The 25,850-nt window shown below is 38.6% G+C and overlaps 1 protein-coding gene across 1 annotated transcript; it reads left to right on the top strand.

Moving 5' to 3' along the window:
• The first annotated feature begins 544 nt into the window (after positions 1-544).
• On the top strand, positions 545-20,604 carry LOC132395047 (transmembrane protein 196). Its single transcript, XM_059971360.1, has 4 exons — positions 545-706; positions 8,105-8,161; positions 10,964-11,215; positions 20,587-20,604. Exons 1-4 carry the CDS (start codon positions 545-547, stop codon positions 20,602-20,604), a joined length of 489 nt encoding a protein of 162 aa, XP_059827343.1.
• The last annotated feature ends 5,246 nt before the right edge of the window (positions 20,605-25,850 follow it).

The following is a 25,850-nucleotide window of genomic DNA, read 5'->3' as shown; positions in this document are numbered from 1 at the left end:
AAATAAACGCGCTTGTTAATGCTTTCTTCTCTTGCAATTTGAGGTGTAAGGCATCTATCAGACCAATAAGTCAACCATTTCGCGTCACGCTATGCAGATGTGTCAGCCTGTCATCTGGCCGTGCTGGATTGAGGGAAAGCAGCCGTGACTCACTGAGCCTTTTGCTGTCAACTGCCTCCCTCGACAGAATCTCTGTCTATGTTGAAGCGGCCGTGAGTTCTCAGCTGTCTGGCGAAAGACCAGCGCCGTGCGCTGCTCCGGCGAGAAAGGTGATTTGCCCAGACGCGGCAAATGGCATCTTGGACAGCCTCCACTTTAATAAGTCTCCGTGCATTTTGGCAATGAGAGGATGCAATTACAGGATGTGGCCGTGCATGCGTCTCTCCATCAGTTAAGGAAACCGATGGAAGCTTTTTAAAGGGAAAACATTTATTTATTTATTTATTTATTTATTCATTCATTCATTCATTCTTTGGTATATTCAATTGTGTGGCAGGCGTGTTGGTTGTTTTTGTTTCCTCGAGAGAATGCTGGTGGGAGCACCATGTGCACCAGGGGTCAGATCATTGCCAGTCTCTTCGTGCTCTCCGCTATGGAAATAGGCTTCGGGGTTACGAGCGTGGCTTTGGGCGCAGTCACCATCGGGAGGAGCCGGGCTCGCCAACCCCAGCTCGGGGACTCTTCACCGGTATGGAGCGGTGTTTGTGTACGTTGCAAACTGTTTCTCCTGCATTTCTTGTATTGCGTTTGGTCTCGGTGAATGCTTTGCATTTAGTGCGATCTGGGGAAACGAAAAAGGGTGTTCAGGTGCCCCCGGAAGGTGGGGGGAAAGTGTGTCAAAGCTTCTGTTCAATTTAAACTACAACGAGATCAATAGAAGGCACTCTGACCGAGTTTGCTTAAGGTACATAGATTGTTAGCCTCACGTTAACTTTGATTAGTTCACTTTTATTTCCCACACGATGGATATAAATGTACATTATGTAAATGAATTACGAGTTTAGTGCACCGAGTGTACCTGCAAATTAAAATGGAGCGATGCGGCCAGCCCATTAAGAATTGATATAAATTAATGTAAACTCTAAAAAGACTGAATTTGCGGTGTTTGATATTACATAAAAATGACAAATTTTGGTGTGGCTGAGACCTGTACCCAACTAGTTCTGCATATCACATTTCCATTGGTTTATTTCGGCTTAATACTCCCAATATCAGCAATACTTGCCGGGAATATTTCGGAGCCAGCGCTTGGTTTGAAAACTGCAGCGTGCAGATAAATTGTCGCTTTGTGACTTTTTGCCTGGAGCTTAATTTGATTGACAGCATTCATCGGGCGCTGTAGTTTGTTAAGTGAGAGAAAAAAAAGATGAGACCCAGGTCAGGTTACAGCATTTCTGTAGACTTGTAACCAAGTTGTCAATTGCTGCTTGGTCAAAAACAGTAACACCGTTATTTGTCTAAGCCGCGGTACCGGAGGAGCTGAGGGTGTGAGCTCGGTCTCCATCCAACGGCTGAGACACCCTGTACTCCAAACACAAGACTGGGTTCTGATGATCTTTGCCCTTTCTAAAGTGTGTTCCGCAAGGTCCATATTATTCAGTTAGGATGTGCTGAATATACACTTCTAAATAATTTTCATCTTTCAGTTTCGGATCAACCTATAATTGCACCGAGCTATATTTTTGAAGTTTTGAGTTTTGATTTGGTGCCGGAATAGTGGAGTTGTATTTCTTTTTTAAACTTGGATAATATCATTAACAATTTCAGGCGAAAGCTGGTTTCTAGGTTGGCATAATTGAAAATTCTTTATTCGTTTATAATTATCCTTTGTACCACTGGCTGCTGGAATACTGTGCAATTGTCAATTGTTTAAGAATATTTACTCTGAAAAAATACTGGATATAGTTAGTAATGTCAGCAGTTAATAAATAATTTTATTAATGAAAAAGCTCGATACGAGTTTGGCAGCGTTTCTTATGGAGGTTTTCTTCCGAACAGATTGTTTCCAGAACTCTCATCCCTACCTGCCATTACAACACTGGGAAGCATTTGGTCACAAGACTAGATTTTAAAGGGGTTATAGGGAAAAAAAATACTCAAGGTCCACAGATATAGCACACCTGTCAAATCGCCATTTTACTAATAAAAACAAGAAAAAAAAAATTTGTATCAAAACCGTGTCGTGACTGTGCTTTATTTTGGCACAAGTACTTAGGGTGCTTGGTTGATAGATGTTCCTACATTTGAATGTGCTTTTGGTTGTATGGAATTCTAATTCAATTCTTTGTGGACTATTTCACAGCTTTGCTTGCAATCTCTTGGTTGACAGGTTGTGGGAGGCTAGGAAGCACAAGTCAGGTTCTGGCTATGGTGACCACTTCCTCAGCAGTCCCGTGGGCAACTTCACAGTGTTCTCTGTCTTTCCATCATCCAGTGATCAGACTGCCAGTCCTGATCATGATATCTGATATGCTCTGTGTCCCCTTACCTCACCTCAGGCGAACCCTTCTTCACAGGTTGTCTTCTGAGTTTGCAAATGATTGTCAAAGGGTGTGGGTATTTATTTGCCAAAATAAATTACAAGAAGCATCAGTGGGCACAAGATGCACTCAGTGGCCGCTTCTGATCTGTACACCTGCTCTTTAATACAATTATCTAATCAGCCAATCATGTGGCAGCAACTCAGTGCATAAAAGCATGCTGACATGGTCAAGAGGCTCAGTTGCAGCTCGCACCAAACAATATAATGGGGAAGAAATGTGATCTCGATAACTGACCATGAAATGATTAGAACATAGACACACAACAGTACCGCACAGGATCAGGCCCATAATGTTGTGCCAAACCAGCTAAAAAGCAAATCAAAAATTCACAAACACTAATCCCTCCTACCTACATCCCTATGTCCATATCCCTCCATATTCCTTACATCCATTACCTATCCAAACTTCTCTTAAAAGCCTCAAATGTGTTTGCCTCTGCTCTCCTCACATTCAAAGCATGTCCTATAGTGTTAGACATTTCAACCCTGGACAACAGACAATCTCTGTCCACTCTATCGATGCCTCTCATAAACTTGTAAACCTCTATCTGATCTCCCCTCAGCCTCCAACGCTCCAGAGAAAATGACCCAAGTTTATCCAACCTATCATGGTAGCACATGCCCTCTAAACCTCTTCTGCACCCTCTCCAAATCATCAACATCCATCTTGTAGTGGGGCGACCAGAACAGTGTGCAGTACTCCAGATGTGGGTGGCCTAACCATTGTTTTATAAAGTTACAACATAACCTCTTGACTTTTGAACTCCATGCCTCAACTAATAAAAGCAGGCGTTCCACAAGCCTCCTTAACCGCTTTATCAATAGCAACCCTGAAAGTTAAGGAGTTGTGGTCACTTTTCCCTAACAATTCACCCATTGAAAGGTCAGTCACCTGGCCTGGCTCATTACTCACACCAGGTCCAGTACAGCCCTTCCTCCCATCGGACTGTCCACAGATTGATTTCAGAAACCTTCCTGGCTACACTTAACAAATTCTGCCCCATCTAAACTCCTTGCATTAAGAAGGCCCCAGTTTAAATTAGGGAAGTTGACATCCCCTATTATTTTAACACATTTCCTTAATCAGATGACATATTTGTTCCTCAATGCCCTGGTGGGTATCTGGGGGGATCTGTAGTACAATCCCATCAGTGTGATTGCACCTTTCCTATTCCTGAGTTCCACCCAAATGGACTCAGTGTCTGACCCCTCCATTATGTCTCCCCTGGGTACAGCTGTGATATTGTCTCTGATTAGTATTGTAACTTCCCCACCCTTGTTTTTACCTCCCCCTCTATCTTTTCTTCTTGTTGCAAGATGAGGTGGTTAGAGTATCTCTGAAACTGTGGATCTCCTGGGATTTCCATGCACAACAGTTCTGTTTATGGAAAATGCTGCGAAAAACAAAAAAAAAAACTAGTCAATGGCAGTTCTGTAGGAGAAAAGGCAGTTGAATATATGTTTGTGGTCTTCTGCTGCTAGGGGCCATCCACTTTAAGGTTCTGCGTGTTGTGTGTTCAGAGGTGCTCTTCCTCACACCACTGTTGAAATGCATGGTTACTGGAGTTACAGTCGCCTTCCTGTCAGTTTGAACCAATCTGGCCATTCTCCTCTGACCTCTCGTCAGAAAGGCATTTTCACCTATAGAACTGCTGCTCACTGGATTTTTGTTTCTTGCACCATTCACTGTAAACTTTAGACACCGTTGTGCGCGAAAAAGCCAGGAGATCAGCAGTTTCTGGGCCCAACGTATCGATAGAGCTACAGTTAGGCATGATAGTGGCTATATTTCATTGGGAGTTTGAGGAGATTTGGTATGTCACAAAAGACACTTGCAGATTTCTACAGATGTACCGTGGAGAGCATTCTAACTGGCTGCATCACTGTCTGGTATGGAGCAGGGATACTACTGCAAAGGATCAAAATAAGCTGGAGAGTTGTAATCTGAGTCATCTTCATCATGGACACTAGCCTCAGTGGTATCGAGGACTTCTTTAAGGAGTGATTCCTTAAAAAGGGGACATCCATCATTAAGAACCCTCATGCCATTTTCTAATTGCTACCATCAGGAAGGAGATACAGGAGCTTGAAGACACATAATGATTCGGGAACAGCTTCTTCCCCTCTGCCATCTGATTTCTGAATGGACATTGAACCCATGAACACTACCTCTACTTTTTTAAAATTTAATTTTTACACTATGTATTTAATTTAACTATATTTATTGTACTTCACTTTTTTTCTGTTATTATGTATTGCATTATACTGCTGTCACAAAGACAACGAATTTCATGACATAAAACCTGATTCTGATTCTGATTCTCAAACCATCCCATCTGGCACCAACAGTCATTCCACAGTCAAAGTCACTTAGACCACATTTCTTCTCCATTCTAATGTTTGGTCTGAGCAACAAACTGACCATATCTGCATTCTTCTATGCATTGAGTTGCTGCCACATGATTTGCCGATTAGTTATTTGCGTTAATGAGAGGTGTACAGGTGTGAAGTGGCCAAGAGTGTATTTTCAGCTCGATACTGCCACATTACTGTGCCTGGAAATTACAAGGACATTGCAAGAAACTCCTCTGCCAGTTTTAAAACTTCCTGCTTTTTACATATCACATACAAAGTGAACCAGCTTCTCAGAGTTTTGGACATAGAAACATAGAAAATAGGTGCAAAAGTAGGCCATTCGGCCCTTTGAGCCTGCACCGCCATTCAGTATGATCATGGCTGATCATCCAACTCAGAACCCTGTACCTGCTTTCTCTCCATACCCCCGATCCCTTTAGCCACAAGGGCCATATCTAACTTCCTCTTAAATATAGCCAATGAACCAGCCTCAACTGTTTCTTGTGGCAGAGAATTCCACAGTCTCTGTGTGAGGAAGTTTTTCCTTTCCAGAGTTTCATGCCATAGCAGCTAAGTATGTTATTATTGAAAAACAGATTTGGTTTACAATGGTTATGACAATCACAGCAAGTTGAACTGATTCTTGCAGTAGTTAGAACATAAAACTATGACTTAGGAGCTGAAATGAGCCATTCAGCCCATTGAGTCTGGTCCGTCATTTCTTCATGGCTGATTCATTTCCCTCTTAAACCATTCTCCTGCTTTTTCCTCATAACCTTTCATGCCTCAACTAATCAAGAACCAGTCAATCCCCACCTTATGTGCACCCAGTGACCTGGCCTCCATAGCCATTTGTGGCAATGAATTCCACAGATTTACCACACTCTGGTTAGGGAAATTCTACCACATCACTTCTAAATGGAAATCCCTCTATTCCGAGGCTCTGCCCTCCAGTTGTTGTGTCCCCCACCAAATCTGACTCTGTCTAGGCCTTTCAACATTCTATTGCTTTCCCTCTTCATTCTTCTAAATTCCAGCAAGTAAAAAGTCCAGAGGCTTCAATCGCTATTCATGGGATAACCCTACCATTCCCGGAATCAATCCCGTATACCTCCTCTTGTGGCGACCCACTTCCTAGCGCAATCAAACCGGCTCACAAATAGCCAGCGCGCCGGCATAAAGGCCAGTCCCAAAAGGGCGCCAGGTCTGCTTCACCAACAAAGGGAAAAGCTCGCGCGGGACTGTGAATACATGCCTCCTACAGCATCCGCGCTCCGGGAGGGTGGGATCAGGGATGCTTTAAAGCGAAGCCGCGAAGTTTGAATAAAATCTTCTTTAACTGCAGTTTACCAACTCCGTGTCGTTATTTCAGCGCTGCGTGTAGCACACTGCTACACTCTGAACCTTCGCCAATGTCAACACATCCTTTCCTAAATACCTTTCAAAAGATATGCATTTCTTAGAGTGTTTGTGAGAAGCTATCAGAATGTGCAGTTTACTACAATTGTTGCAGATCATGATAAATTATTTTTGTATGTGACATATATTTCACTGAAAGTGTAAAAATTCATTTCAGAATAATAGCTCTAAAATAGTGTAATAAAAGTTACATTGAAGAAAGATGATCTATCATGCTGTGACTTTAACAGTGATTTAATTACTGTGTTGTAGTTTCATGATTGTATTGATCATGGCTTCTGAGTGGAAAGATTGGTGAGTCTGGAATATTGTGTGCACATCTGTTTTCCCTACTTGAGGAAAGATATGCACTCTGGAGGGTGTGTTACAGAGGATTAGTGATTGATTCTTGTGATGGAGTGAAGTTAATCCAATAAGGGGAGATTAAAAAGACCCAGGCAATAGAAGAATGATTGGTGATCTGTTAGACATACAAATTTATTCCAGAGCTGGACAAAATAGATCCAGCAATGCTGCTGCTCCAGCTAATGATTTAAAACCAAACTTTACAGTCTCATTGGAAGACGTCACCACTCATGATTGAGATGAAAATAAATCTCTTCATACAGAGATTGTGAACCTCGAAAATAGACCAGTACTGCACAGTACAGGCCCCTTTGGCCTATGATGTTTTGCTAATATTTTAACTTCCTCCTCTCAACTCACATAGCCCACTCTTTTATTTTCATTCATGTGCCTATTTTAAATCTCTGAAATATCCCTAATGTATCTGCCTCCACTGTGACCCCTGGCAGCACGTTCCAGGCACTTACCAGTCTCTGTAAAAAACCTACCTCTGACTTTCGACCATACTTTCCTCCGATCACTTTAAAATTACACTACTCTGTATCAGCCATTTCCACCCTGGAGAAAAGTCTTTGAGGCCATCTAGGCCTCTTATCATCTTGTACACATCTGTCATGTCACCTTCCATCCTCTTTCATTCCAAGGAGAATAACCCAAATTGCTCACCCATCCTCATAAAGCATGTCCTTAAGTCCAGGCAGGATCCTGGTAAATCTCTGCACACTGTCTGAAGCTTCCACACCCTTATAATGAGGCAAACAGAAATTAACACAATGCTCCAAGTGTGTTCTAACCAGAGTTTTGTAAAGCTGTAACATTACCTCACAGCTCTTGAATTCAACCCCCTGACAAATGAAGGCAGGCACATCTATGCCTTCTTAACCATCTCATCAACTTATGTGAAAGCCTTGAGGGATCTATGGATGTGGACCCCACGATCCTTCTGTTCTTCCACATTGTTGAGAATCCTACCATTAACCTTGTACTCTTTCAATTTTGACCTTCTGTAGTGTATCACTTCATACTTCTCTAGATTGAACGCCATCTGCCACTCCTCGACCCAGCTCTGCATCTTATCAATGTCCCGTTGTAACCTTCGGCACTATTTCTACATAGTCTGAAACCTTTAAAATTCTGCACCATGAAGGCTGTAGCAGTGTAAATGGTACGTTCAAGAGAGCGATCAAGACATTCTTGAATATAAAAGGAATCAAGGGATATGTGGTTTCAGGAAACTGATACTGAGCTGAAAGACCAGACAATCTTACAGAAAGGCCGGGTATGCATGAATGGTCCACTCTTGCTTCTGTTATGTTATTGGAATGCAATGTTCTGAATAATAAGGTCACAAGATGAAGCTTTATTGCTGGCGGCGTTATGAAAAAGATTTCTATTTTATGACGTTAATCATTCTGTATCTCATATGTCTTTTCTTCTTTCCAGTTTTTAATCTGTGGAATATGTGGAATTGTCTGCGCCAAAAAGAAATCTGGTCGGATAGTGAGTAACCTATTTATAAAACATGCTTCAGTACTGTACCTGGTAATATCCATCATGTCTTTACCATTATGGTTCTTTCAAAGTAAATCCAAAGTTACAAATTAGTGTACATACTGTTCTTCATAGCTTCCCATACATTGAATTATTCGTTTAGGAAATACAGTGGATTTCAGTTAATTGCAACCAGTACATTTTGGCTGCCCCAATTAGCCAGCGTTTCATGGAAGTAGTTAAAACGGTATAAAAATGACAAATTACCTTTTAACTGAGTAGTGAATTATGTACATAAATGAAAAACAGAACAGATTTGAATACTACCAATACTACTACAGCATTGAAAAACTGTATTATTTCCTAATTGTGATTAACAGAGGATTTAATCCAGTATACACTGCCCTGTTCTCTTGATTGATTGTAAATGAACAAAATCAGTGCAAATATGTAGTGTAGATAATGGACTGCCTTCATACAATCCTTTTGCTATGGCATCTTTCTAACTCTTCATTTTAATTATAACACATTCAAGGTGATTGTCAATGCCTTCGAGTTCTTCATAGCTCCTAAATTGTTGAAGTAGTAAAGTGGCTTCATTTTCACTCCAGGCCATTTCTGGCATCTCTAAGTCTGAGTGACTGAAAATGCGATGAGATCAACAGTCCTCAATTGTCTTAATGCTTACTTGTCACCAACTATCAACAACAGACATCACTACCTTTTGAAAACAAACCTATGCAATTGACGCTATTCCCTAACTGTTCACTCTGAGCGCGGTGTAATGTCTAACAGCCACACAAGTGCACGCACCTAACGCTATTTAGAAACTGTTCAGCAACAGACTCCAGTCCCAATTAAGTGGCATAGATTCCCAAATAAACAAAGGGAATCCAGCTATTTTCTCGATTAGTTTTTGTTCTCTGAGAGTTGGCCCAAAGGAACAGAAGCCCCAATTAACTAATCGACCAAATAACTGGAAACCATTGTATTTTTGCTTTGTATATTTTTGCTGCTTTTAGTATAATATTACTAATTTTACCCTGTGTTTGGACCATATTCTTTTGTTATTAAACATTGTAATTTTATTTTTTAATTATTATTGAGATATAGCACAGAGTAGGCCATTCTGGCCCTTCAAGGGCCCAGACCATCAACCCCCAATTTAACCCTAGCCTAATCACAGGACAATTTATAACGATCAATTAACCTACCAGACGGTAGGTCTTGGGACTGTGGGAGGATACTGGAGGACCTGGAGGAAACCCAGATGGTCACAGGGAAAGCATACAGACTCCTTACAGGCAGCAGCAGGGATGAAACCCAGGTCACCTGTACTGTAAAGCGTTTTGCTAATCACTACGCTACTGCGCTGCCCCAACGTATGCACCTCTATCAGATCCTTTGGCAGTTCGTTTTGTGTACTCACCAGCCTCTGTGAGAAAAACTTGCTGCTCGGGTCCCTTTTAATTCCTTCCCCTCTCACCTTAGACCAACACCCTCCAGTTTTAGACTCCTCTTCCCTAAAAACACTGTGACCACTCAGCTTACCTTTGACCCTCGTGATTTGATAATGTCACCCCTCAGCCTCCTTTGATTGATTGGAAACAGACCCATCCTATCCTCACAACTCCCAGGAATATCCTTACGAGTCAACTTCTGTCACACTAGCTATAGAATAGTGACCAGAACTCCATGCACTGTTTCAGATGTGGTCTCACCAACACTTGTGCAGCTGTAACATGATATCCTGACTCTTGTACTTACTGCTCTGCCCAAGTGTGCTTTGAGTCACAGAGCCCCGCAGCTGAAAAACAGGCCCTACAGACCATCTGGTCCATGTCAGCCAGGTTTCCTGCCTCATCCCATCTATCTGCACCTGGAACAGAGACCTCTATACCTTACTTATCCATATACCTTTGCAAACTTCTCTTAGATGTTGCAATGGAACCTGCATTTACCACTTCCCCTGACAGCACACTCTACACTAGCTCTACCCTCCGAGTAAAGAGCTTCTCCCACAAGTCCCCCTTAAATATTTCACCTTTCACCCTAAACCATTGATCACCCACACTGAGGGGAAAATGTACTCATCCTTTCACCTTATCTATTCCCCTCATAATTTGTATGCTTCTGGATGATCTCCCCTCATTCTCCTATGGTCCAGGTAATAGGTTCTAACCAGTTCAACTTATCCCTGAAACCAGGTCCTCAAGTTCTGAACAACATCAATGTAAACTTTATCTGCAGCTTTTCAAGTGTATTGTTAAGCTTCATCGTCACCATAGCTAAGCATATTGCCATTTTCATGAACCTGTGTGCTATTTCTGGATGACAGATATTCCTCCTTGGACTGATGCCTGGAAGCAACCAGTGCAGAGATCAGACTCATTACACTGTAGGGAGATTTGGATCGGAAGTAGGTGGGCAGCTTTCTTCAGGTTCAGTAGCAAGTGCCACAGTACCGGCTACAAGATTAGGACAACAATTACAACCAGTGCTGTTCAATTTTTGTGAGCATTTGTTGAATCATAATTCTATCTCTTGAATATTGAAAATCAGCTGTTGAAGATAATTATCACTTTGGGAAATTTCAAATAGAATTTACTTCTATAAAGTGAATCACATTGAATTTACATATATATTTAATATATAAATGTAATTAATTAAAATAAAATTATTATGCTTCATTTATGAACTTTCATAAAGTATTTATTTATGTCAATTAATGGAATATTTATTTTACCTTCTGATTTTATTTACAAATTGCTGGTGCGATACCTGATTTTAATCCTTCTTGTTTCTTACCAGATGATATTATTTTCTGCCTGTTGTATCTGTGGACTGATCGGAGGAATATTAAATTTTCAGTTTCTGCGAGCAGTAGCAAAAAGGACATTTACTTACCCCATTTATCTTGCTTCCATGTCAATGGCATGTCTGGGCATTGTGGGGTGCACCCTGTCTGCCTGGCTCACTTGTCGGCTGGCCAGCAACGAGCAACAGAGAATGTTCCTAGAAAGAGATCACTCACTGCACCACTCTCATGAAATGACAGAAAAAGTATGTAACTTTTGTAACTAATTTTATAAACCTGATACTAACTTTCTGAACCCTGCAGCAGCATGGAAGTAAGAAAATTATATTTTTATTTGAATTTGCTGTGTTTGATGCTGTAGAAATATTTGCAGAGAAAAATGTTTATTATTTCTCAAATCCACTTTTATATTATCATAGTAACTGGATAATCTGATCTTTGATTCAAACAACTGCATGTACAAGGTGTTAACTAAAAAAATCAATCCAAGCCAGCTGAATACTGTGCAGATTGTGATTCTAGCATTACATAAAATTAATCACTAACTTATTTTACAGGATGCAAAGGGCAATTTGGCCCACTTTCCTTGTAATATTATTGTTGCAAGCATGTAATTCTGAAATCATGTCAAGTTATTTCTAAGAATATAAATGATTTTTGTTCCACTTTTGAGTTGTTTTTCTTCAGTGTTTTTAATGCATTCTTTGACCTTTTATTACAGGTCGCTAGAAGCTGAATTTATTTACTCACATGTGACACTTCCATGTCATTAAGACTTAATTCTACATTTTATTTAAATTCATCCATGACCTGGATTTCAATTTGTAAAATGCCTGATCTCATTCAACCTTATTTCTTCTTAACATTCATAGACCCTTAAGGCACCTAACCATTCTTTTTCTCTACTTATATTGTCTTCTCCTCTACTCTTTGCAGTTTCATGTACTCTTGCACAACAGGTTCTTAGCCTTTGATCTAAGTGACTTTTCTTTAGATTTGTGTTAGAACGGCATAACTTGGTCTCAGCCTTATTGATTGTCCTTGTGAAAACTCACCACACCTTCTTCAGTTCCTTTTCCTACCCGCCCAGGTGAACCTGCTAATCCGCCGGGAGAAAAAGCATTGCTGGGATTCCTAATCCCACCACTGCATGGCCTGGCTTCCCCTTTATCATTCTAAACACTGAAAATACTGCACGTGACACAAATGCATTATTTCATTTTTGTGCAAGCTGTATAATGCATCAAATATTATACCTAGATCCAGCCCACTTCTAGCCAAAGCTGTCAAACCCAATAGGTGGGTTGAAAAAGACCCACAAGATAAAATTCCATTTACTCAGACTTGAGTTATGAGCAAAATCCAAAGAATTTTGTTCTGAAGTGGACTGGATTTCAGGTGCACAGTGCAACATTTAGTCAAAACTGTCAATACACAAACAGAATTATCGATCAAACATGAAATTCTCCATGAAGTAATTTTATGATGTGCAATTTAAATTGTAGCTTATCTTATTGCTTAAACAATTATCAAATAATATTTTTGCTGCATTTGATCTCTCAATGTAGTTAGAATGACTTGGACATAGATAGACATTGTCAGAATTAACTGATCACCAACAAAATCCCAAAAAAATGTGGCTTCTGAAAATAATTGTTAGAAGTAGGAACAAATTAAAACAATCTATTATGAAAAATATACAATAGTACTTCAATGCCTTCCAGGCAGTGAACATGTCAGTCATCTATTGAAAGTATTGATATTTTGTTTAAACAGCTGTGGTAACCATTACAGCTAAATTCCTTACAATTGCTGGAGAATGTAGGGCTTAGCTTCAACAAAGGAAATCTTAACATGTGAGAGCTTTCTTGAACACTCAGTGAGACACATGATATTTCTAGTAGGGAAGTACAGCCACCAAATACAAGTGAGAAATTGGGAATTTAGTTTCAATTGCTAGAAGAACGTACATATATATTTGGCATTTATGTGGAGATGGAAATCTGTAACTGCTGAATCTAAATATAGAAAGAATAAGAGAATGGTAATAGTACAGGCGTTTGTGTCAAAATATTGGTATGGTTAATGGGGCTTTCATTATTTATGCCTTAATGGTTCATCTATTTCAAGTAAAAGAAATTGGTTTAAAATAGTAAAATAATTGTATTCTGAGTTATTCTACCTCCCTGTAGTTGTACAGTAAATTGAAATGCATTGATTGGCAGTAATTTCCTGTATTTGTGCAGCAAGTACAAGCAAACATTACCCAAGCCATTCAAACTATGCACTATGCATCTTAATTGCAGTTAATCGATCTCACGAAATGAAAATGTATACTAATGCAAGTTGGGTGCTTCAGGCCTTGAGATTATAATTGAAGGAGGTTACAAGACATTAGATTATATTAAAATGTCTTTTACACATTTGCTTTGCCTTTTTCCCTCTCTCAATTCAATCTATTATCTTTTTCTTTCTCCTTATGTACTTCATTTGGAATTGAATTCATCTCCTCTACACTTCCTTCTCTGTCTCCATATCATTAATTGTACAGTCATTGGCTTTGACAGTTGCTTAACCCATTCATTCAAGCCCGAGGTGATATTCTTTCCTTTTTCTATGTACATTGATTAATTTGCTATTTTAAAATGCAAGAAAAGTCAAATCAATGATGCCACTAATGATGGACACAACTTATCAGCAAGTAATTACTTGAATAGTGAATTACAGAGTTATGCAAATTACTTCGTACCTGCTACTGAGAGAGTGTAAACAACAGAACACACAACAGAACATGGGTGAATTCACCATGTCTCAATACTCATTATTTTTATGTTTAAAGGCAAACCCAGCACATAATAGGCGGGCAGTAACTGCAGCTAAGTGATGGACTTCAGACTATAACAACCTGACCCTATAGGAGGAAACTACTGTCGAACTATTCAGGACAGCTTGAAAGGCATGGGATCTGTGGAGCTTGGAGGCAGCATAGAAATTATGGTTTGTCCCATAATATTCAAATACTTGTGATTTGCAGTGTGTCACATCATCATGCCCATTCTCTTTGGCTCTATCTAAGTATATTGAACAGCACGCCACAATAACACTATGCTTTCATGGATGCAATAACAGTGCATTGATCTTGTGATATTGCATTGTTATATCCTCACAGCTTTTAAGTTTCCTCATTTGCCAAGGAATTCAGCTGAATTAGAAATAAATAATCATCAAAACAGTCCTTTTTCACCTTTTTACATTTGAACAGCATAGATTTATGCTAGAAAATAGGTAACAAGATTAAAGGAAACACTGATGGTACACAACAATGAGCCCCGATGATGAAGTATAAAATTAGTTGTGTTCAACAGGCACTAATGGTGCAGAGCAAAGGGATATTATATTGTTTGCACACATAAACCACCTGAGATGAGGTATTATTCAACCAGCTCTGCAGAAGTGTGAGATATCCGTATAATATGAAAGAGCCAAGCACATGGATGGTTAGCATTATCTCGAATGTTAGTGACAGTACCATTTTCCACATTGATACTATTATAGAACAGCAGTTATAATCTGATAAAATTCTTGGCCCATTTGAAGTGTGTGTCATGAAAGCTTCCCTACTCATATGAAGCGATTAGGCTCTATATACCAGGGAGTTATCCTAGCCCAGCTTGAACAGTTATCAGAAAACACAAGACATGAATTCCATGTCATCATGGTCTATACTCAAATTGATTATTAGGTATAATTATCAATTGTCCTCTGGCACTGCCATATTGGAAATAACAGAACAACTAGTGGAATTTTTATGTGTCTGTTCAGCTTTGTCAAATGATTTACTGCAAACCACAGACAGAATGAGCCCACAGTGTGAACTCTCATGAAAGCTAATTTATGATAGAAAATGCATCCTTTGGAGCAGGACAGTGGGCTTTGGAGTCTGTCAGGGATATAACTTTCAATTAGGTGAACTTAGGCATGCATCAGCATATACAGAGTGAGTAGAGAGAAGTACAACCATGTAAAACAAAGGAAACATAGTACTATACTGTACAACATTTGTTCTCTTTCCTTATATGCTGGCTAATTTTCTCTTTTAGAGCAGAAAAGAAAGCTTATTTGCTCAGATAAAAATAGGACACCTGTTCTCAGCAAGAAATAAATATGTGGATCAGGCAGTAATTCTTTGCTTGAAAGCTTGTATAATAGAAAATGATGACAATTATTAAACCAACATTAAAAAGAAATTCTTGTCCAATGTTTCAAGCCTAAAATTTAAATATTAATAATACTTTAGACAGTGACTATATTGTTTAAAGATTTACATTTGACCAGATCATGCTGAAAAAATAACTAATAAAGTGTTAATTTTCTCTCCGGATAGTAACATACCGAAGAATCAATAAATTCATGAGTTTCAATATTCAAAACTTCAGCTAGTCAGTTTATAACACTCCACAGTGTGATTTGCAAATACTGTCTTCCTGTCTTCTTTCATAAACTGCTAGATTTTCAAATTAATTCTATATTAAACTCTGTAGTTAATTCTGTCAGTGAACGCTTTGAATTTGTTTTCACAAACCTCTGTAGCTAAGAAGAGACTGAAATATTGGATCTGATAAACATAGTAAGCATTAAAGTGTTTAGTATTTTTGAAGTAGGAAAATGGCAGGCCTGAATGAAATATACCATTATTATTCAAAACAGCAAGGAAGAAATTGTACAAACTCATCATTATTCTTCAGACCTCTGTAATTGAAGCAGGCAACAGCACTGGAGTTTTATTTTACACTATTTCATTAATTGTAAACATAATTTCTAGTAATTTTATGCTTTTGCACATAATATAATACAGTGATTATAAAACCAATTCTGGATTGCCATCATTATATCATTGATGAAAAGGAATAAATGAAGTATGTAGAGGACAGTTAGGTTAAATTTTGTAGAAGATACATCTTCATTTAGAAAGGGAGAAAATAATAACAGATTCAACATGGGTTAAGCTTTGACTGCATTTTTGAGGAGATAACACAGAAGACTGACGACAGTGTCTTTGATAGAGAGTGCATCGGTTTTAGTGAGGATATTGAATTTTCTGTGTCAGGATCACAAAAAAAAAACCTTCCAAAGATTAAATGGATGATGCCAAATTGGATGCAAAATTGCTGCAGTAGCCAGATTCAAAGTATAATGAATGATGAGTGTATTTCTGTCTATAAGAAAGTGTTTACTATTGGACTTTCATAGTTCTCTTTACTTGGTTGCTTGCTTTCTGCATTATATATTAATGACTTAAACTTGTATGTAAGGATGATAAAGGAGGTTGTAGGTGACAAAAAATTGACTCTGTGATTGAAAGTGAGGAACAAGCTTTTGGACGTGTAACCATCACCAAAAATGTAAAGTGATCATTTAGGAATTTAAGTGTAGCTGCAAGTAATTTTTGACTTTTCCTGCTCTATAATATAAACATGGGGGGATTTCTTTCTTGTACTTATTATTTACAAGTTTTTGTTCAAGGAAGTTATTTTAAGGTACGTACTTTCCAAAAGTATTTCTTCAGGTAGTAATACGCAATCAAAAAAAACATTCAAATTCTTATTAAAATATTATTTCAGTAAAATGGCTGATCTCATTAATTGTATAGTATCCATATCACATTACAAAGAGTGAGTTGAATTTAGACGTGAAGAAATATAATGTTCAAGGAAACTGCATACACAGTTGGCTAGTTAAATCTAAATATCATGCACAACTTACAAATGCACAATAACTAGTTTTTGTCAAATGAGCTTACTCAAAAATTAAATATTTTATACATTATTTGTTATTATTAACATTAGGAACTGAAAAGGAAAGATCAAGATATGAGGGGTGATTGATAAGTTTTGGCCTAAGGTAGAAGGAGTCAATTTTAGAAAACCTAGCACATTTATTTTTCCTACATTTACATGCTAAGTCCAACAGTTGTGGAGCAAATGGATACCTTCTTTGTAGAAGTCGGTGTCTTAGACCTCCAGAAATGGTCCACAGCAGGCGTGATTGATAAGTTTATGGCCTAAGGTAGGAGGAGATGAGTTATTAACTTCAAACTTCCTGCATTTTCACTCAGAGAGTTGAATTGCACATGCACGTAACGAGAGCTGTATAACTCTTCTCCTTCTACCTTAAGCCACAAACTTATCAATCACCCCTGCAGTGGACTACTTCTACAAAGAAGGGATTGGTATGTTCCATGACCACTAGACTAAGTGTGTACATGTAGGAGGGAACTATGTTGAAAAATAAATGTGTAGGTTTTCTAAATTAGACTCCTTCTACCTTAGGCCACAAATTTATCAATCACCCCTCGTAGTGTACTTAATAAAGTGATAGCCTCAAAAAGTTGAAAGTTGATAGCCCCATGAAAGTTACGGTGATTTTTGTTGTTCTCCATGTCCTTCTGGAATTGTTGTGCTTGTGGATCACTTCTCTTGTGCAAGCTGAAGGAGGTTGCATTGTGACTCTGGGAACAAATGATGAAACTCCTTGCAATGACGTTACATGTGCTATTCAATGGGGATATTCTGCTGTGAGGACAATAGCGTTTTCTTTCGTCAAGACAGTCAGAATTGCTGAGATCTACAGATTCTTCTTTTCCCAGATGTGAAATGAGATCATGATTTCGGAAAAACAGGTTGGTGTTGGGTCCCAAGAGAGAGAATTTGTAGAATGCTATGAGATAGCTTTTTAGAGCAGCTTTTGGCTGAGGCCACTAGGGGATCAGCTGTTCTAGACTGGGTGTTGTGCAATGAATTGGATGTGATTAGGGAGCTTAAGGTAAAGGAACCCTTAGGAGACTCTGATCATAATATGATATGATTCATTCTGCAAATTGAAAAGAGAAGCTTAAGTTAGATGTATTAATATTATAGTGGAATACAGGGAATTACAGAGGCATGAGAGAAGAGCTAGCCAAAGTTAATTAGAAGGGAATACTAGCAGGGATGACAGCAGAGCAGCAATCCCTGGTGTATCTGGGAGTAATTCAGAAGGAGCAGGAAAAATACTGGAAAGATGAAGAAATATTCTTAAGGCAGGATGATGCAATAGTGGCTGACAAGGGAAATCAAAGCCAACATAAAAGCAAAAGAGAGGGCATATAATAAAGCACAAATCAATGGGATGTTAGACAATTGGGAAGCTCTTAATAACCAACAGAAGGTAGCTAAAAAAGCCATAGGGAACAAAAAGATGAAATATGAAGGTAAGCTAGGTAATACTATACCAAAAGTTTTGTCAGATTTATAAGGAGTAAAGAAGAGGCAAGAGTAGATATCGGACTACTGGAAAATGACACTGCAGAGGTAGTAATTGGGGGAGGGGGGAGAGAGTCAAGGAAAAGACAGAGGAACTGAAAATGTATTTTACAGTGTGATGGAAGTTCAAGAGTGTTGGGCCAGAAGTGAGGTGTGCATTTGCTATTACTAGGAAGTAGGTCAGTGAGATGTTGAAAGGTCTGAAGGTAGCTGTCACCTGGACCAGATAGATTACACTGAAAGAGGTAGTTGAATAGATTATGGAGGCATTAATAATGATCCTTCAAGAATTACAAGATTCTAGCACAGTTCCACTCCACCCTTCAAAGGGAGGAAGACGGAAGAAAGGAAATTATAGACCAGTTAGCCTGACCTCAGTGATTGAGAAGATGTTGGAGTCGATTGTTAAGGATGAATGTTTTCAGGCACTTGGAGGCATATGATAGACTGGGCCAAAGTTGGAATGATTTCTATCAGGGAAAATCTTACCTGACAATTCTGTTGGAATTCGTTGAAGAAATAATAAGCAGAAATAATAAATAATAAGAAGGAATTGGTTGTTGACTTCAGAAGGAGTAGCGGACCACACAACCCCATCTACATCGGTGGTGCACAGGTGGAACAGGTCAAAAGTTTTAAGTTCCTCGGTGTGAATATCACAAGTGACCTGACTTGGTCTAACCAAGCAGAATCCACTGCCAAGAAGGCCCACCAGCGACTTTACTTCCTGAGAAAGCTGAAGAAATTTGGCCTGTCCCCTAAAACCCTCACTAATTTTTATAGGTGCGCCGTAGAAAGCATTCTTCTAGGGTGCATCCCAACCTGGTATGGATGTTGTCCTGTCCAAGACTGGAAGAAGCTGCAGAAAATCATGAGCATAACCCAGCACATCACACAAACCAATCTTCCATCCTTGGACTCACTTTACACTATATGCTGTCGGAGCAGTGCTGCCAGGATAATCAAGGACAAGACCCAACCAGCCAACACATATTTTTTGTCCCACTTCCCTCTGGGAGAATGTTCAGAAGCATGAAGATTCGTACGGCCAGATTTGTGAACAGCTTCTTTCCAACTGTGATAAGACTGCTGAACAGATTCTGACCCGGATCTGGGACGTACCTTCCAAATATCTGGACCTGACTTGCATTACCTTACTTTCCCTTTTCTATTTTCTAATTATGATTTATAATTTAAATTTTTATTATATTTACTTCAATTTGGACTTCAGGGAGCGTGAAGCTCAGAAACAAATATCACTGTGATGATTGTTTGCTCTATATCAATTGTTTGGTGACAATAAAGTAAAGTATCTGGATAGACAAAGGAGAATTGATAGATTTCTGTACTTGGATTTTTAAAAGGCCTTTGGTAAGGTTCCAGATTTGAGACTGCTTAGCAAGATAAGAGCCCATGATACAGGAAAGTTACTAGCATGAATGGAACCTTTTCTGATCGGCTGCTGGTGAATAGTATTCTGCAGGATTTGGTGTTGGGACTGCTTCTTTTTACATTGTGTGTCAATGATTTGGATGATGGAATTGATGGCTTTATGGAGAGTACAGAGATAGGTGAAGGGGTATAGTATTTAGGTAACAGGGAGATTGCAAAAGGACTTAGATTAGGAAAATAGGCAAAGGAGTGGTAGATGGAATACAGTGTCAGGAAGTGAATGGTCATTTGCTTTGATAGAAGGAATAAAAATAAAGTCTATTTTCTAAACGGGGATCAAATTCAAAAATCCAAGATGTAAAAGGACTTGCTTGGGAGTCCTCATGCAGAATTCCTTAAAGGTTAACTTATGGTCAGGTCAGTGGTGAAGGAGGCAAATACAAAGTTAGCATTTATTTAGTGAGGTCTAGAATAAAACAAGGATGTATTGTTAAGGTTTTATATTGTACTGCTGAGGCCTTGCTTGGAGTATTGTGAGCAGTTTTGGGTCTCTTATCTAAGAAAAGATCTGTTGACATTGGAAAGGGTTCAAAGGAGGTTAATGAAAATGATTCCAGGATTGAAAGGCTTATCATATGAGGAGTGTTTGATTGCTCTGGACCTGTACTCACTGGAATTTAGAAGAATGAAGTGAAATCAAATTGAAACATATCAAATGTTGAAAGGCCCAGTTAGAGTGGATATGGAGAGGGTGTTTCCTTTAGTGGGGAAGTCTAGGACCAGAGAGAACAACCTCAGAATAGAGGGACTTCCATTTATAATGGAGATGAGGAGGTATTTCTTCAACCAGAGGATGGTGAATCTTTGGAAATTGTTGCCACAGGCACCTGTGGAGGCCAAATCATTGAATATATTTAAGGCAGAAATTGACAGATTCTTGATAAGATGGGGCATGAAAGCTACAAGGAGAAGGCAGGAGAAGAGCATTGAGAGGAAAATGGATCAGCCATGATGAAATGGCGGAGCAGACACCATGGGCCAAATGGCCTAATTCTGCTCCAATATCTTATGGTCTTATTGGAATTGATGGTTGTGATTGGAGTGTTACTGGTTCTGGAATGAAGGTGACAGAATCTGTCATATACTGTAGCTGAACTTCACTCCAACAGGAGGCTTAATAGTGTTGATAGAAAGTGCTATGATGAGGAATATTGAGGAGCTGATGTTGTGAAATATCCTTCCTTAACACAGTTTCAACTGGGATAGTGTCAGTGGTGTGAGTGATGACCATGATCAACCTGTAAATGTGCTTTCATTTGGACACTGAGTTGGAAATTGAGGTAAATATCTTCGATTATGTTTTTGTTGGAGCTCATTTTAAGCACTTGTAAGGCCATGGATATTCGTTAGCCTGTCTATCCCAGAACAAAATCACCTCCACCATCTGCCCTTAAAAACTATGGAGCATTTTCCATATGACCATAAGACCATAATATGTAGGAGCAAGATTAGGCCATTTGGCCCATCGTCTGCTCCACCATTTCATCATGGCTGATCCATTTTTCACTCAGCCCCAGTCTCCTGCTTTCTCCCTATATCCCTTCATGCCCTAAATAATCAAGAATTTATCAACCTTAATCTTAAGTATACTCAATGATTTTGTCCTTTGATCTGAGATTCCCCCACTAAGGGGAACATCCTCTCCACATCCACTCTATCAAGGCCTTTCAACCTTCAGTGACGTTCCCCACTCCCCATTCTTCTGACTTCCAGCGAGTACAGGCCTGGATCCATTAAACAGTCCTCCTATGATAAGCCTTTCAATGCTGGAATAATTTTTGTGAACCTCCTTTGAACCCGCTCCAATGTCAACACATCCTTTCTTCGAAAAGAGGCCCAGAACTGCTCAGAATACCCCAAGTGAGGCCTCACCAGTGCCTTATTATGCCTCAAATAGGATGTCACCTCTCAATGATCCCCATCATCCTATTATGCCTTGAAGCCATGGACAACTTATGCTAATTACCTTGAGGCATTGAAGAAGTACCATTAAGTCTTCTAAATTCCATGGGTGAGTACGGAAACTCAGGGATAATCCCCTCCATTGAGGCACAAATTTCTCTCAATCTGGGTGGGCAATATTATTCTTATTGCCTGGCTTCAAACATAAAAGACATATCCTCTATTCAGAACTCTGCAGGGCATATGACCTCCAAGAGCACAAAGAGCCAAGGCATTGAGGATGTTCTTATAGCTCCCTAAAAAACGTCCAACATCAGCAATAATGGATGTCTCTGAACTCTCTTATAAACTAGAGGGGAAATATTCAAGAAGGCACTGAACATTTTGAGCCCATGATGAAAACATGAAAATCAAACACAAACAGTGGAAGGGGTTTGCAAGAGGTCAAACCATGCCCACTCCAGTCTTATCAATTACTATTTACCCCATCCTTGGAAGACTCTATAGATGCTTTACATAGGGCTCCATAGTCACCCCTTGGCCATAGAACTCAAGTGGAAACCAGTCAAGCTTGATCATCAGAAATGCCCAAAGAAGAAGAACATAACAGTATTACTAGTGCACTGTATTATTTCTACTTCTGATATTCAGTTCCATCAGTCAATGGAATACAATGGTGTCAACTTTACTATAAAGATTATTTAGCATGGCTAACCTAGGATGTATTCCCAAGTGAAAAAAAATGTTTTTTTTTTCTTAATTTTGGTACAAAGTAAAAGAAAAACTCATCTGTAGCATTAACAGATCCTTCTCCTTAAGGTAGACCTATCTTGAAAGTCCCATTCTCCAAGAATAGTGGTAGTTGAAATGATGTAAAATTTATCAGAGAAGTTCATCTTCAGAATAAATGCCTTAACTAATGAAGCATCCATTTCAATTTTAACTTGGGTTCCGAGACAAAGCAGGGTCATGAAAATGAAAATCCACTGGCTTCAATCACAATTATAATCAAAGAGCAATGAACAGCTATAGCTATTCTGAGCAAATGTACAGGTAGAGAAAATAAAGGATGGAAAATGTTAAACCAGTTTGATGGTGCATAAAGAGTGCCTGATGTAGATACTAAGAAAATTTTTCACTAACTCACTAGGTTTCAGGTTACAATTCCACAATGGGACAGGACTTTCATTGCCTGCAATAATACTTGGACTTTGAATGAAATGGGATCAGACAGTTGTAAGGACATTCATAATTATTGATGTCAAGAAGAGGTCTTGCTTGTAATGCTGTATTAATTGTTTTAAAATTTCTAATGCTATTTATAGAATGTACAAACTCAGCAGATGGTATTTGAGCACAGACCAAGAGTTGTATTGTCTTTTCACAGAGCACTGCATTATAGAAAAACACTTCTCTGGGATTCTCAAAGAGTACAAAATTTTCATTTCAAAATGCAGAATTCACAGGTCTCAATATTTACAAGGAATTGTTATGAATTAACATCCATGAGAGGAATTTCTGGAAAATAAATGAAATCCAAAAAAAAAGTAATAGCAGGAGGTCTACAGAGAACTAATCAATTGAGAAACTTTATCCTGATATAGTTTACTGGAAGTAAATTCAACAGTATTCAAAAGTATACTGAAGAGAAGATTTTATTCATTAAAGTACATATACAAGAAATATGAAAAACAATGCACTCTCAGTGTTGTTCAGTAAATATGCATAGTGCTATCAGATAGTATTAGCATATTCTACATGCAAGTATTTGTAGTGTTAGTGCATACTACATACAAGGCAACATTACCATTCCAGCCCCTCAAATATCTAGTGGCAAAATACTCCAATCCCTCTGTCACAAAGGTTTTTCATTGGCTTCAAAAGGTTTCATTGCATAGCTTAGCACATATTCCTGCAGCCTGGAATTTACTCGGGACATCTCACTTTTCTAGAAGGGTAGGTAAACTGTTGTTTGCCCTGGGAACAGCCCACAGAGAAGGACCCCTCTCTTGTTTTCTTGACTTACTTCGCATATCCACAGTTCACGAGGAGGTGGGCAACCATTTTATCCTCTTGCAGCCATTTCACCTTTGCTGCAGGTGAGATGCCAATTTTGTAGGAAGGATCTGATAGCGAGATTCCTTCTTACTGCGAGACAAGAGAGAAAAAGATTTTAGTTACTCATATTACCAGCAGCAGGTTTCTATGCATTTTCTACTTTATATGTTTTGTGGACAGAACCTAGATCAATCCATGAACTTAGATAACTTATTTGTTAATTGGAGAAGTATCAATTCAGTTAATGGATATGGACCAAACTTATGATGATACTGGCACATTGAAACAAATCCAAAAATTACTTTTATAATCTACAATGCTGATTTAATCATTTTTTTTAAAAACAGGTTAAAATTCTACACTGTAGTGAACTTTTCAACCATTAAATCTGTTTTGATAAGATATTCATTCCACTGCAAGTGTGCAGAAAGACATTCTACAAATAATCATGTGAGAATAATATCATTTTGTTTAGAATAATTATCATCACAGATTGCAAACAGTGGTTCTATTATTCATGCTAAAAACCATGGTGAAAATGTAAATCTTTCTCTGGCAACTATTTCAAATATTTGAAACGAAAGTTACACCCGAGAATTCAGGAACAAACAAATGTGAAAATGTCACACTACCCTTGAGCTCTGCTCTTTTCAACAAGATTATGTAGACCTATAGCTTATTCCCTTCCTTGGTTTGCATAACTCGCCTTTAGAAAACCATGTCATTTTCATTTCTGAATTTTTTATTAACCATGTTTCCAAAAATATCCATTATCCTTTTTGTGAAGATATGCAGCCCATAAATAATCTGCTCAATTTTTTGAACTTACACCTTTAACAAGGTTGCCAGAACCTTTCTAAAGTCAGAATGCTGTAGCAACACTCTCAATTTACTGTTATACACAAAAATATATCATCCAATAGGTAAGATTTCATGATGAAGTTAACAGTAGAATTGATGGGCCCTCTGTTACTTATATGGAAATCAGACATCAATATCCAATTAAATAAAAAAACAAAAATGCTGGAAAAAAAACTAGGCATGTCAGATAGCATCTGTGGATAAAGAAACAGTCTGGGTCCAAGGCTAGAAATAAGTTAGTCTATCAGAGAAGATTGGGAACTGAGGCCTTATCTAGTGGACAATGTTTTGCTGTTAAACACATAAATCAAGAAGCTGCGGGAATCCAAAAGCTGTCTAACAAACAATTCAAGAATGTTGTGTAAAGGGGGAATTTAAAAGAACTCAAAATGTGCCCATTCCAATCTTGATGCAATTTTTGTAGCTTATGATGTATTCATTTCTACTAATCAATGTAGAATTTACCTCATTGATTTAATTACCAAGACTAATTAAATTTACCTCATTGATTTTTGGATATTGGAAGAATATTTTTAAGAGGTAAAAATACATCCTTTCACTTTCTCTGTTAATCTAAACATATTTTCATTTCTTTATTTAAATTTATTTCAGAACTTCCTAAATGACTGTTAAGAATCCAACCCTTAGCATTGTGTTCCATGCACCCCCACTTGATGCATAATAAACCTCACTCTGACACCACCCCTCTATACTTTATATGAACATATGAAAATGATGCCCCTTCATATGAAACTGATGCCCCTTCATATCAGCCATTTGCTTCCCGAGGAAAAAGTCTCTGTTATATCCACTCAATCTATACCTCTCAATGATTTGTACACCTCTATCAAATTACCTTGCATCCTGCTTTGCTCCAAAAAGAAAAGCCCTTAGTTCACTCAACCTACATTAATAAGACATGCTCTCCAATCCAGGCAGCATCCTGGTAAATCTGGTATTCTCTGTAAGACTTCCACATCCTTCCTGTAAGGAGGCAAACAGCACTGAACACAATATACCAAGTGCAGTCTAACTGAGTTTTATAGAGCTGCAATATTACCTTGCAGCTCTTGAACTCAAACCTACGATTAATGACGGCCAACACACCATATGCCTTCTGAAGAACCTTAACAACTTGTATGGCAACTTTAAGGGATCTATGGATATGGACCTCAAAATCTCTCTGCTCCTGCATACTGCAAAGAATATTGCCAGTAACTCTCTATTCTACCTTTAAATTTGATCTTCTAAAGAGAATCACTATAACATTTTTTCAGGTTGAACACCATGTGCCTAATCTCAGCCT

The sequence above is a fragment of the Hypanus sabinus genome, chromosome 6 (assembly GCF_030144855.1).
Source record: "Hypanus sabinus isolate sHypSab1 chromosome 6, sHypSab1.hap1, whole genome shotgun sequence".
In the NCBI taxonomy this organism is placed as follows: domain Eukaryota; kingdom Metazoa; phylum Chordata; class Chondrichthyes; order Myliobatiformes; family Dasyatidae; genus Hypanus; species Hypanus sabinus.
This window is presented reverse-complemented; position numbering and strand designations above follow the sequence as displayed.